The sequence below is a fragment of the Ictalurus furcatus genome, chromosome 12 (genome assembly GCF_023375685.1).
Source record: "Ictalurus furcatus strain D&B chromosome 12, Billie_1.0, whole genome shotgun sequence".
NCBI lineage: Eukaryota > Metazoa > Chordata > Actinopteri > Siluriformes > Ictaluridae > Ictalurus > Ictalurus furcatus.
In genome coordinates, this window is record NC_071266.1 from 26904441 (window position 1) to 26919086 (window position 14646).

General features: G+C 46.9%; 1 protein-coding gene across 4 annotated transcripts in view; it reads left to right on the forward strand.

Moving 5' to 3' along the window:
* The first annotated feature begins 561 nt into the window (after positions 1 to 561).
* Positions 562 to 14646, forward strand: part of mast1b (microtubule associated serine/threonine kinase 1b) — a 30218-nt gene continuing 16133 nt past the window's right edge. Inside the window, exons 1-4 of one of the 4 annotated variants that reach the window (XM_053638099.1) lie at positions 562 to 771; positions 983 to 1311; positions 13085 to 13116; positions 14357 to 14445. In XM_053638099.1, coding sequence (XP_053494074.1) covers positions 1273 to 1311; positions 13085 to 13116; positions 14357 to 14445 — 160 coding nt within the window. In that variant the 5' untranslated portion in view covers positions 562 to 771; positions 983 to 1272. Of the gene's footprint in view, positions 1312 to 13084; positions 13117 to 13515; positions 14446 to 14646 lie in introns of those variants that run through there. The other 3 variants (XM_053638098.1, XM_053638100.1, XM_053638097.1) reach the window with 3 other exon arrangements.

Sequence of the window (14646 nt, forward strand, 5' to 3'; positions counted from 1 at the left end):
TCGTTGGTACACCCGTCGAGTGTACATAGGGAGTACAGTTAGCTTGCTTTGCTAATCCATCCACATCTGAAGATACTGCGAACCTCACGGCTTGTAAACCGACCAGCTGCTTTTTACACTGATTAGCACCTCATTTTAATTTGAGTTTAATTAGGTCGCATTAGACGCTACGCATATAGAGCAACGACCGGACTAGCGACAACTCCACGCGGCACGGGCGACTTCTTACGCGCTAGGAGCCGCTAATTTCTGATCGAACAATGGACCATTTTTTTCAGTCTGTTATTCGATCGGTTTTGTGCTACATAACTAAATTCATATGTACATTTCCGAATTCAAAACAAAAATAACAACAAATGTAAAAAAACAAAACAAAACAAAACAACCCACCAAAACAAGCAAACAAACAAACAAGAAACAAACACATACCATCTACGTCACTGCACAAAAAAGTCGACAACTAATAGAAAAGCAGGTGGAGATCTATTTTGAGTTACTACGTTAGTATGTGGATTGGGACACACGCGCGCGCGCACACGCAGACACACACACACACACACACGCACACACACGCCAGCCTACGCATTGTTCTGCCGTTTGCCCTCTTCATAAAAGGAGCGAAGGGGGCGCGCGGGTGAAATCAGCTGAGCTCGAGGAGGAGACAAGCAGCTCGTGCGTTCGGTACTGACATCTCTACTGCAATAACGGGAGACAAACACACACACACACACACTCGCGCACACATACACTTTAGCGTTGCGTCTATAACCCGTGAGTTCCATTAAAAATTATAATAATAATAATAATGTTTAGATGTGTTAACGGAGCAGTTATTCAGCGCGAGCGACTTCCTGCCGAGTGAGTCTCTCGCGCTGTGTTTGTGTTTGTGGAGGATACGTGACCGTTATTTATTCGATTTTTTTTAAAAACCGGAGCAGCTGTTCTTTATACAGATGATTTGGAGGTATTCTTCTTGTTTTAGGGCGTTTACGTGTTAAATATGGATTTCTGACACGCACCGGGACGGTAAGGACGACACGGAGCTGAGTAAGCTAACGGCTAACCGGGGGAGATAAAGAACAGCCCCGAGGCGGATGCGACAGAGCCGCATTGATGGTTGTTGTGTGTGTAAGGTAGTGAATGATGTGGGCTCGGACAGCAGCGCGATGATAAAACATCTCTCCAGTTCCAGTGTGGTATGAGGAGCTCTCCGGTCTCGAGTTAAACACACACCGGAACCGTTTACATCTCTTCACTTCATCCGGAACGACCATGGACGATACCGGCATCATCCGGCGCAGGAGGCTGCAGGTGAGAACATCAGTGTTTCAGCTCTCTCTATCCTCGCGACACTAATACACCGTGCACTAATACCACTGTGTTATTGTCAGCCGTGTTTATCATCAAAACATCTGAAACATCTCATGTGTCTCTCGCCTTGTTCTCCATCAGCCGAGCCACGCAGCAGATCTGTGAGAGCTGTGAGAGCTGTTTCATTTCCGTTTCTACAGTCTGTTTACGTTCACGGTGTTGTTTTACAGGTTGGGTAGTAAACCTCTGGAATAGGCAAGTTTACAGGTTCTGTGTCGGAGTTTTGTGCTATGATGAACGTCTGTCACCCAAAATCATAGCCATAGAGCGCATTCAGAGTTTCAGTGATCACACACACACACACACACACACACACAGAAAATGATCTGAGATGTTAATTCGTGGATGCTTTCACTGAGCAGGAGTCAGGTGTTTCTAACACACCTGATCCAGGTAAAGCCATATCCTGCTGCAGTCTCCATTACCTGCCTCCGGAGTGTGTGGAGCTGAAATCAAAGAAAACTAGTTGTATCTAGGTGTTGTATTAAACCTACATAAACATGACTTACAGCTGTTTCAGTATGACAGTCGAATTCAGGCATCAACTGATACATAGGCCACGCCTCCTTTACTGAGACTGACCAACATATAGGCCACGCCTCCTTCATGGAGACTAACAGACACATAGGTCACGCCTCCTTCACGGAGACTAACAGACATATAGGCCACGCCTCCTTCACAGAGACTAACAGACACATACATCACACCTGCTTCACTGAGACTAACAGACACATAGGCCACGCCTCCTTCACTGAGACTAACATACACATAGGCCACGCCTCCTTCACTGAGACTAACAGACATATAGGCCACGCCTCCTTCACGGAGACTAACAGACACATAGGCCATGCCTCCTTCAGACCTTGACTGACCCTGACTGATACAGAGGCCACGCCCCCTTCACTTTGAGATGTGTGTGTATTTGCGTGATTGTGTGTGTGTGTGTATGTATGTGGGGGTGGGGGTTACGTGTGTTTACCCCACGTCACATGTTTCCTACACGGGGGAAGGGTTGTTGTCTTGATGCGAGAATAATTGTCCTCTAACGGCTTTCTCAGTCCTTTGGGTCTCTTCCCTCCATCTGATGTACACGCACATGCACACGCACACACACACACACACACACACACACACACATACAGACACACACACAGAAGAGGCAGTTAACACCCCCTGCCAGGCTGCCCTGTCACCAACATATGGCTCTGCACCAAGTCTCTGGGGAGAAAAGGTCAGAGGTCAAACTCATGATTTTACTAATTTATGACACCATTGAGGCCCTCTTTACTCTGTTTACACTGTTTACTCTGTTTAAACGGCATTTTAAAATGAAAATGATCCTCGTCCACACTTGCGTTTCCACTGCATTTCAGAAACGTCCACACTACACGACCGAAAATGCACGAGAGAGAGAGAGAGAGAGAGAGATGCATGATGGGGAAGTGAGCAGGTTGGTTAATGTGTTCTCCAGTCACCGTGGTGATGTGTGTTCTGTCTTTGGTGGAAAACACATGGGTCAGAAGTCAGTTTCTCACCACAGCACTGTTGAGTCCTGGATTCCGATTGGTCCGAAGGTGTTTATTAATTTTCTAGCGCAGGTTTATTTTACTGCACTTGTTCTAATATGGCGTCGTTTCCATAGTAACAGCTCATTCGAAGGGACAGATTAAAAACGTGCGTAATTGTTGATATGGTGATGTTTTCTATAAGGAGACATTTTTCTTAACATTGACATTTAGGGAAGGAGTCTCCAGTGTCAGAGGTAAAGCTGTAAGTGTTTCCGAGATCTTCAGGACAGGGGAGTTTAAGCTCTACCCGTTTCTCGGTAACACGACAAGCTGCGCTATTTAGAACGTAACCGAGGAACTCACTTGATTCGTGGAACATTAAATGTAGCTATAAATGGATAAAAAGCATGATATAGCTGCATCACTTTGGATGTAGCTGTAGCAAATTGATGTCGTATGAAAAGAATTAAACCCCTCAGGGTGTGCTGTTATAATCCACCGTCTCCTGGGTTATTTTCCTGTCATAGCACACCCCACACGTTGTGTTTTATTTCTTACTTTTGTAGGTGATGAGAAGTATTTGTGGTTTACTTCAGTCTGTCTTTCCCCCAAACGTATCAGGTATATTTATAACTTGTAACGTGTGCAATTGTTTCCTCAAAGCCGTCATGTTGATGGCTTAGTGTTAGCGTGTTTGCACCTCCGGGGTTGGGGGTTTGAATCCCGCCTCTGCGCACACAGGGCATTTTCGGATGTTTTCCCGGGGGGGTCCTCCGGGTAGTCCGGTTTCCTCCCCCAGTCCAGAGACATGCGCTGTAGGCTGATTGCCATTTCCAAATTGTCTGTAGTGTGTGAATGTGTGTGCGATTGTGCCCTGTGACGGGGTGGAACCTTGTCCAGGGCGTCCCCTGCCTTGTACTTGATAGATGGATGGATGATGGATTGATGGATGATGGATTGATGGATGGATGGATGAATGAATTGATAGATGGATGGATGGATGGATGATGGATTGATGGATGGATGGATGATGGATGGATTGATGGATGATGGACTGATGGATTGGTTGATGGATGGGTAGATGATGGATTGATTGATGGATGGATGATGGATGGATTGATTGATGGATGATGGATGGATGGGATGATGGATGGATGGATGGGATGATGGATTGATGGATGATGGATTGATAGATTGATGGATGGATGGATGGATTGATGGATGGATGGATGGATGATGGATTGATGGATGGATGGATTGATAAATGGATGGATGGATGAATTGATTGATGGATGGATGGATGATGGATTGATAGATGGATGGATGGATGGATGGATTGATAGATGGATGGGATGATGGATGGATTGATAGATGGATGGGATGATGGATGGATGAATTGATGGATGGATGGATGGATTGATGGATGGATGGATTGATAAATGGATGGATGGATGGATTGATAGATGGATGGGATGATGGATGGATGGATGGATGGATGGATTGATAGATGGATGGGATGATGGATGGATGGATGGATTGATAGATGGATGGCATGATGGATGGATGGATGGATGATGGATGGATTGATAGATGGACGGGATGATGGATGGATGGATTGATAGATGGATGGGATGATGGATGGATGGATGGATTGATAGATGGATGGCATGATGGATGGATGATGGATGGATTGATAGATGGACGGGATGATGGATTGACAGATGGATGGATGGATGGATTGATAGATGGATGGGATGATGGATGGATGGATGGATTGATAGATGGATGGGATGATGGATGGATGGATTGATAGATGGATGGGATGATGGATGGATTGATGGATGGATGGGATGATGGATGGATGGATTGATAGATGGATGGGATGGTGGATGGATGGATGGATTGATAGATGGATGGATTGATAGATGGATGGGATGATGGATGGATGGATGGATGGATTGATAGATGGATGGGATGATGGATGGATGGATGGATGATGGATGGATTGATAGATGGATGGGATGATGGATGGGATGATGGATGGATGGATGGATGGATGGATATATTGTTATACACATATTGAAAATTCCACACAGATGGAGTAAATGAAATGATTTAATAATTAGATAAACGTATGACGTGAGCTGTGAGAGAGAAAGAGGACGTTTATACACGCTGACCTGGGCATCCTACCCAGCTCACAGCATTTAAATAATGCACATGCACGCGCACACACACGCACGCACGCACACACACACACACACACACACACACACACACACACACACACACACACACACACACTCACTCACTATCTCTGCTGTGGTGTGGGACGGGCATGACGTGAGAGTTGGTGTGATGTGTGGTGCTGGGCATTTCCTTACTCATGCTGATGCAGTGGGCTGCGAGTCAGTGAGAAAACACAACACCAGATTTTGTGTGTGTGTGTGTGTGTGTGTGTGTGTGTGTGTGTGAGCGTGTCTGTATTGGGGGGGCAGGGTTATTCCAAGACATCTCTCTCTCTTTTTCTGATCAGTGTGTCTCTCCATGGCACTGCAGTTTGAGGGGTGTGTGTGTCTCAGTGTGTCTCAGTGATCAAAGCCTGCACACACATAAAAAAGCACACACACACACACACACACCATGGGTGTGTCCCTGAATTTCAAACACAATGATGGGTGAACACAGAACATACACATGCATGAGTAATAAAGGAATAAAACACTTCCAGTGTCCTGCTGTTGGAAAATTATCCAGGAGAGGGTGGTGTGATGGAGCAGAGATAATGTCACCACCCTGACGTTGATTACTTTCCTATAACGGCGTGTCACGAGGTGTTTTATTCCTCTTTTGCCACAGTGATTGGTCAGTTTTAGTTTTAAAATCCATTTTTAGTTACAGTTAATGTTGTGGAATGTCTGTGAAGCAGTTATAACATATCCGCTTCAACGTGCTTCTGGGGGAAACGTCTCACGACGTGGTCTTTCCCCCAGTTCTAGCTGTGGATCTGCAGGTTTCTCAGGAAGCACCGATCGGAAACCGGAGCTAGGAGATGAGTGCACGGTGAGCTTAATGACCAACAGCTCAAAGTCACAATGGAAACACTGTTAACACAGGAAGTACCAAAACAGGAAATACACCAGAGAGAGGGGGGGGGGGGGAGAGACAGAGATAGAGAGAGATAGAGAGAGAGAGAGACAGACAGATCTACAAACGATCACATCAGGGAGGTGAAACAGCAGCTGTACGGCCAAGTGGAAATTTCCAGCTGATGTGAAGGGGGCGGTGAAGAGCATCAGGGACGTGACAACATCAGGCCTGGAGAGGAGAACATGGACACACTTTTATCCACACACACATATACACACACATACACACACACACACACACACACACACACACACACACAGTGAGCTCGTTTTTCCTCTAAATTACCTCAATGTGACTCATTTTACACACACTGTCCACTGATGTACACTCTGTCTGGACAAAAACCACAGAGAGGCAAATGCAACTCATATTCCATCTTTCTCTCTCTTTCTGTGTGTACGTGTGTGTACGTGTGTGTATGTGTGTGTATATTTGTGTGTATGTGTATGTGTGTGTGTGGTTTGAAATACTGACTAATGAATCATTAACGCGTGTGATAATGAATCAGGACAGAGATGATCCACACTAAAATACCCAGAATGCATTTAAACACCAAGTTTAATGACATATTTTCCCCACGCAGTGTATACGAGAGTGAACACTTTCATCTGTGCACAGCCACATCTCACAACCAAACCATCACACATTATCACACACACACGACCTCCTGTTGACCTTCTGCTTTTATTCTCCACATAATCTGAAGGATTTCCTGATCAGACGGGAATGAGACAGCACCTCATTTCATACAGCAGCCTGAAAACACTTCCTTTATACTGTGTGTCATTTATTCTGTTTTTTTATTTCTTGTTCTTCTTTTTCTTTTACAAACTCACTGCTTATAATTCCCCCCAAAAGTTTTATATAGTTTTTACTCTTTATTTCTTCATCTTCTTTAATTTCTTCTTATTTTTCCTCATGTTGTTCTTTTTTTTGTTTATTTTTCTCATTTTTTCTTTCTATCTTCTGCCCTTTTCTTCTTATTTATTTTTCTCATGTGTCTCTTCCTCCTCCTGCTCATTATTATTATTATTATTAGTAGTAGTAATAGTAGTACTAGTATTATTATTATTACTAGTATTATTATTATTATTATTATTATTAGTAGTAGTAGTAGTGTTAGTGTTAATTGTCACGAATCATGACGGTGCAGAGATAGGACGGATGCAAGTGCAGGATGAACAGTTGTTTATTAGAAAGAGAGACAGCCAAACAAATCCAAAACGTGATCCAAAATGTAATCCACAAACATGCAAGAGGTCAGGCGATTGGCAAACAGGCATACACGGGGCAAGGCAGGAATCTAGGTCGATAAACAGAACAAGAAACGAACTATGACGAGGGACTGGAAGCGGATAATCCAGGGCGAACTAACTCTAAACATGGACCGTGACTATGACTATGATCCAAACTAAACTAACTCTAAGCATGGACCGTGACTATGAATACGCTACGAACTAAACTAACTCTAAAGTATTATTAATCTTCCGCCCTGTGTGCTGGGAGACGTGCGGTATATATGCGGACATAATCAGCGTCTAAACTGCTAGCAGCTGAGAGCAATTCAGACCCACGTGAAATCCCAGCCAATGACAGAACAGGGAGGAGACATGACAGAAACATAAACAAAACACACGTGTCCAGATGTCATTACGGTCAACAACAGAAAAGCAGGTGCTCGCGCATTCGCGCTTAGAGCACGCTGCTTAAAGGGGGAATCGTGACAGAACCCCCCCCAAAGGCACTCCTCCCGGAGTGCCATGAGTCATCCCATTTAATTGGCGGACCCGGCCCCCTGGACTGAATGTCCCAGGCAGAGCCAGGAAACTGCACGGTGTTCTTGGCGGCGCAGGGAAGCGGAGCGACGTCCTCGGCGTAGCAGGGAAGCAGAGCGACATCCACAGCCGGGCAGGCAGGCTGAGCAAAGTCCTCGGCGGAGCATGAAGGCAGAGCGACATCCACAGCCAGGCAGGCAGGCTGAGCGAAGTCCTCGGCGGAGCATGAAGGCAGAGCGACGACCACAGCAGGGCAGGCAGACTGAGCGAAGTCCTTGGTGGAGCATGAAGGCAGAGCGACATCCACAGCCGGGCAGGCAGGCTGAGCGACGTCCTCGGCGGAGCATGAAGGCAGAGCGACGTCCTCGGCGGAGCATGAAGGCAGAGCGACATCCTCGGCGGAGCATGAAGGCAGAGCGAAGTCCCCTGTAAGGCCCGGGAGAGGAGCGTGGGTCTCCGTGCGGCCAGGGAGAGGAGCGTGGGTCTCCTTGAAGCAGTAGGGGGGAACAACGTTTGCCATGGAGCCGGAAGGCTGAGCGACGTCCACAGCTGAACAGGGAGACTGAGCAACGACCTCAGCTGAACAGGCGGGCTGAGCGACGACCTCAGCTGAACAGGCGGGCTGAGCGACGGCCTCAGCTGAACAGGCGGGCTGAGCGACGGCCTCAGCTGAACAGGCGGGCTGAGCGACGGCCTCAGCTGAACAGGGAGGCAGGGAGCGACGTCCACAGCTGAACAGGGAGGCTGAGCGATGTCCACAGCTGAACAGGGAGGCTGAGGCTCTGAGGTCACCAGTTGAACCTTGGGCATGGGCGGAGCTTGGCTGGCCGTGTCAGCAGACTCGGGCGCGGGCGGCGCTTGGCTGGCCGTGTCAGCAGACTGGGGCGCGGGCGGAGCTTGGCTGGCCGTGTCAGCAGACTGGGGCGCGGGCGGAGCTTGGCTGGCCGTGTCAGCAGACTGGGGCGCGGGCGGAGCTTGGCTGGCCGTGTCAGCAGACTGGGGCGCGGGCGGAGCTTGGCTGGCCGTGTCAGCAGACTGTGGCGCGGGCGGAGCTTGGTCAACTGGATCAGCAGGCTTGAAGGTGAGCTCAGGGACGTGAGGCTTGACTTGGACCTCAGGGACGTGAGGCTTGACTTGGACTTGGACCTCAGGGACGTGAAACTGGACTTGGACTTCAGAAGCTTGAGACTTGACTTGGACTTGGACGTCAGAGCCTGGCGTTGGTGCCTCCCCGCTGACCTCTTGCTGGAGCTCGGCAGGTGAGCCCACCTCGTGGGGCTCAGGTTTGAGCTCTGAGGTCGCCAGGTTAACCTCCGGCTGGGGCTCTGGTGCTAGGACCTCCGACGGGCGCTCTGAGGTCACCCTGTCGATCCCGGGCTGGGTCTCTGCACGGGCTCTCCGGTGGAGTTTCTTATGCTCCCGCCAGCTGCTCTTGAAGCATTCCTGAGAGCAGAAGAAAGCTTCCTGGAGGCCCAGCTTCTTGCAGGTGGGACATTGAAGCTGAGTCTCTCTACCGCAGCCCTCGGTCATACATCTCGGAGATTTCGCCCCCGCGTTGGCCGGAAACTGAAGTGGATCGCTGGTTACTGCCCTGTCCATCTCCTCATAATAGAGGTTGAATGGTGGGTCCACCTGGGGCTGTCCATTGACTCTCCACCCCAGTAAATCAAGACCACGAAGTTGTCCAGGCTGTGAAAACTCCTCCATAAACAGCTCTGCAAACTGAGTGACATCATGGAGGGCTGGCGACCCAGCACTCACCAGCTGCTCCGCCCAGTCACGGGCCGGACCGCAAAACCTGGACATCAGGACCCGATCCACTCTCTCTTAGTAGGCTTGGGAAACGCCAAGCTGCAGAAATACACCTGGCAGCTGAAGAGGAACTCCAGCGGGTAGCTCCCCAATCCTGCTGTCTCTGGCGGCAATTCAACGGCGTACCTTTGGGGAAATTGCACGGATGAAAAATGCGGCCAGTAATCCGAGCGTTCCCCGATGAGGTATTGTCCTACTATTTCCCTGGTTTCTGTGGCGTGACTTCTCTCTCGTCCTCGTGCTGCATCCATGTTGAGGCGGAAGATTCTGTCACGAATCGTGACGGTGCAGAGATAGGACGGATGCAAGTGCAGGATGAATAGTTGTTTATTAGAAAGAGAGACAGGCAGACAAATCCAAAACGTGATCCAAAACGTAATCCACAAACATGCAAGAGGTCAGGCGATTGGCAAACAGGCATACACGGGGCAAGGCAGGAATCTAGGTCGATAAACAGAACAAGAAACGAACTATGACGAGGGACTGGAAGCGGATAACCCAGCGCGAACTAACTCTAAGCATGGACCGTGACTATGAATACGCTACGAACTAAACTAACTCTAAAGTATTATTAATCTTCCGCCCTATGTACTGGGAGGCGTGCGGTATATATGCGGACATAATCAGCGTCTAAACTGCTAGCAGCTGAGAGCAATTCAGACCCACGTGAAATCCCAGCCAATGACAGAACAGGGAGGAGACATGACAGAAACATAAACAAAACACACGTGTCCAGATGTCATTACGGTCAACAACGGAAAAGCAGGTGCTCGCGCATTCGCGCTTAGAGCACGCTGCTTAAAGGGGGAATCGTGACATTAATCCAGTCATGTGACCAGCACACTGTTGTATTAAACAGTCTGAACAGCATGTTTTTTATGGTCTGAGCTGAAGGAAATAAAAAAAAAACCAGTATGCAAAATCCCGCACCTAAAACAGGGAATAATGAACATTGTGGGAAGGATCTGATTTGCATATCAAACACTATAGCAGTGAGATTTGAGCCCAGCTCAGCAGCAGTGCACTTGACTACAGTCATGTGGTTAAAGTTTTATTAGGAGCTGTGCGGGGACAGAATCAGGGGCGTGATCTTATCACTCTCTGAATTAAAGATTAATAAGACTAAATGAAATATTAAACAGAACATATCGAGGGAGATTATAGATGAGTATTTTATTAAACCAGTCCATACAGGAGCGTGCAGAGGTTTTTAACATTTTTTTTTTATGATTGCTCGATTCTCCTGCGGCTCTTTGTGTGAATTAGCAAAACTGCAATCACATGATGCGCGGTATTTCACAGCGATGTTTGTCGGTAAACGAGACCTTTTAGCTGTACTCATGTTCGACGCACGTGAATCTGAGAGAGGGCTTCACATGACGCGTTTTGGCCCGAACCTGTGGAAAATCTGCGATAATGTTGAAAAATTCTAAGCTCCTTACAAAATAAGCCCAGCCTGGTTGATTTTGCATTCATGTCTAAGATGGCTAAAATTGCTAAACCCTTGAGGGACTGATTTGGGTTTTCTGTGTGTTGTTTTCTGCTTGTAGTCATTTATTATTTATTACAAAACAACAACAACAACAGCGCCTAAACAGCCGTCATAATTCTAAAACAATGCATGCTGTTTGTAAGTGAAGAGGCAGACTGGACGTGTGTGTGTGTGTGTGTGTGTATGTGTGTGTGTGAGATCAGTGATGAGATGAATGTCTCAATGAGCTTTCTGTCCTCAGAGTGATCACATCTCCTGGGCTTTTATGTAAAGTGTAGGGCACACACACACACACACACACACACACACAGGGGTTTTTAGAAATAAACATCTCAGTGACACTGAGTTACAGAACACACTGGATGCGTCACAGTGAGGAATGGAGAACAGAAGCAGTGTGTTTATAAAGGGCGGAGCTGGTCACAGGCTCGTGAGCTGTGCATGAGGAAGTGTGTTCATGCAGCACTTAAACAGCACCTCTGAGTGTGAGCTGACTGCTGCTGTGTGAGATCAGCTCCATCACAGGCTCAGCTCATCTCTCTAGCAGCAGAGAGCATGAGCGGCTGGAGGTTTGTTATAAAGATCTCAGAGGAAGAGGATCTGACGCAGTGCTAGTCATCTCTCTACTGACACCGAGTATTAGCATGACGTGCCTGGTGTGAAGCACACGCGGTGCTGGTCAGAGGAACCGAGGAGGAGAGAAACATCATTAACATCATTACACACTAATAACACACACACACTTTGTGTATTTATGGGTTTGTGTGTGGGATGTTGTCCGCTGTCCGTGGTGCTGAACTATGTAATATAATATAATCGATACCACAGAGCAACACACTCTCTGAAACACCTGACTGATCACAGTGATCCTATGGCTGATTCATTAAAGCCACAATGTGATTGGTTAAAAACACAGAACTCATTTGCATATCCAAGGTTTGTGTTTTGTCAGTATTACTGAGACCAGTACGGTGCAGCTCTGAGCACTACAGAGACAAATACAGGGTGTTTACATATTTCTCTTTCTCTCTCTGTCTGTCTTGGACACTGTCCTGGGGGAGCTCTTTTTTTTTGTAACACCTAGCGTTAGTCAAAGAGAGAGAGAGAGAGAGAGAGAGAGAGAGAGAGAGATAGACACACACAGACAAAAAGAGTTAGACAGACAGAGGGAGACAGACAGGAGTTTAATATGACACAGAGAGATGGAGAAATATAGAGAAACAAACAAAATGAAACCGACGGAGAATTAGACAGACAGAGCAGGAGACTGAAAGAAAGTGATAAATAGAGAGAAAGAGAGTGAGACAGTAAAGGAAGCAGACATGAGAGAGAGACAGAGACAGTTAGAAAGAGGGAGACAGACAGAAAGTGATGGAGACACAGAGAGGTAGAGACAGAAAGAAAGAGAGTTTGTAAGACAGTAAGAGAGACAGAGAGAGAGTGAGACAGTAAGAGAGCGAGACAGAGAGAGAGAGAATGAGACAGTAAGAGAGACAGACAGAAGGAGAGTTTGTGAGACAGTAAGAGAGAGAGAGAGTGAGACAGTAAGAGAGACAGAGAGTGAGACGGTAAGAGAGACAGACAGAAAGAGAGTTTGTCAGACAGTAAGAGAGAGAGACAGAAAGAGAGTGAGACAGTAAGAGAGTTTGTCAGACAGTAAGAGAGAGAGACAGAAAGAGAGTGAGACAGTAAGAGAGACAGAGAGTTTGTCAGACAGTAAGAGAGACAAAGAGAGAGACTGAGACAGTAAGAGAGACAAAGAGAGAGAATGAGACGGTAAGAGAGACGGAGAGAGAGTGAGACAGTAAGAGAGAGAGAGTGAGACAGTAAGAGAGACAGACAGACAGAGAGAGATGGGTGAATATCAGTGTTGATTGTCATTCTGTGTAAATGATGTGATGGTGTTTGATCTGATCTCTCTCTCTCTCTCTCTTCTCTCATTACCTGTCTCTCCTCCCGACACTGCTTCCACCCAGAAGGATCTTCCTCTGCCACGTAAAAGCAGCAGGTGAGTGACACACTCCAAATTTGGATTCGTGTGTGTGCGTGTGCGTGTGTGTGTGTGTGCGTGATGTATGTAATGACCATGCCTGAGAAAACCTACACCCAGTTTACTCATCAAGGCTAATGTAACTAATGGACAATGCTAAGTTCAGATCTAATCCATCACACACTCGCATTAAAATACTGTATCAGTAACACTATCAGTAAGAGTTTATTAACTAGCTTTGTATTTACACACACACACACACACACACACATTTACACACACACACACACACATATTTACACAAACACTCACACACACACATTTACACACACACACACAAATATTTACACACACACAAACACACACACACAAACACACACACACACACACATATTTACACACACACAAACACACACACACAAACACACACACACACACACATATTTACACACACACAAACACACACACACACACATATTTACACACACTGAGTGTTAGAGGTAACTGCTCACTCTTGTGGTGTTCAGCACTTCAGATGGGATCCTCTTATAAACACAGATGTGTGGGACTGCTGATATCTGCTGATATGTGCTGATATCACTCTGCAGTGTCGCCTGTAAGCTTCTCACTGTGCTTTATTCCAAGACAATAAGCAGTAGTCTGGTGTAAAGCTGTGTTAGCTGAAACTGGACTGGGGGAAGCTGGGCCTGAGCCAAAATGGCGTCCCAGCCTGGCAGAGTGGGTTATACAGCTGCTCTACTAATCTCTTAATCAGTGAGACACAGATGAGGAGAGACATGCCTGCATTACCTCTCCCTCTCTCTCTCTCTTTCACCCTCATTCTGTCCCTCTCTGTCTGCCTGTCTCTTTCTTTCTTTCTTTCTTTCTTTCTTTCTTTGTCTACATATTTTTTCTGCCTTTTTCCTTTCTCTTGCCCTGCCCTATCTTTCCCTCTTTCTCTTTCTTCCCCGATCTGTACATTCTGTCTACCACCAGCCTTCCCTCACTGTGTCAGTCTCCATCTGTCACTCTGTGGATGAGTGTGACATGTAGATGTTCTGCCACATGAGTGTTAGTCATGCCACTCAGAGCTATATATGTGTGTGTGTGTGTGTGTGTGTATGTGTGTGTGTATGTGTGTGTATGTGTGTGTGTGTATGTGTGTATGTGTTTGTATATGTATGTATGTGTGTGTGTGTGTGTGTGTGTGTGTGAGACGTAGCTTTATAATAATGTTTGAGCTGTTGTTGTGTTCCAGTTGCCGTGCCAGTAACAGGAAGAGTCTGATCCTCACCTCGACTTCACCCACTTTACCTCGTGCTCACTCTCCTCTGCCTGGACACCTCGGTGAGAACATGGCATCAACACCCACTTCTAACAAACACACTCTCTCTCACACACACACTCACACACACACACACACACACTCACACACCCCCCCACACACAACATGCGCTCACACTTAGCAATAGTTTTTAAAAAAATGCACCACACACAAATGTTCTTATTTACTGGAGTGTGGTCCAGCAGGAAGCTGTGGTAGAAGTC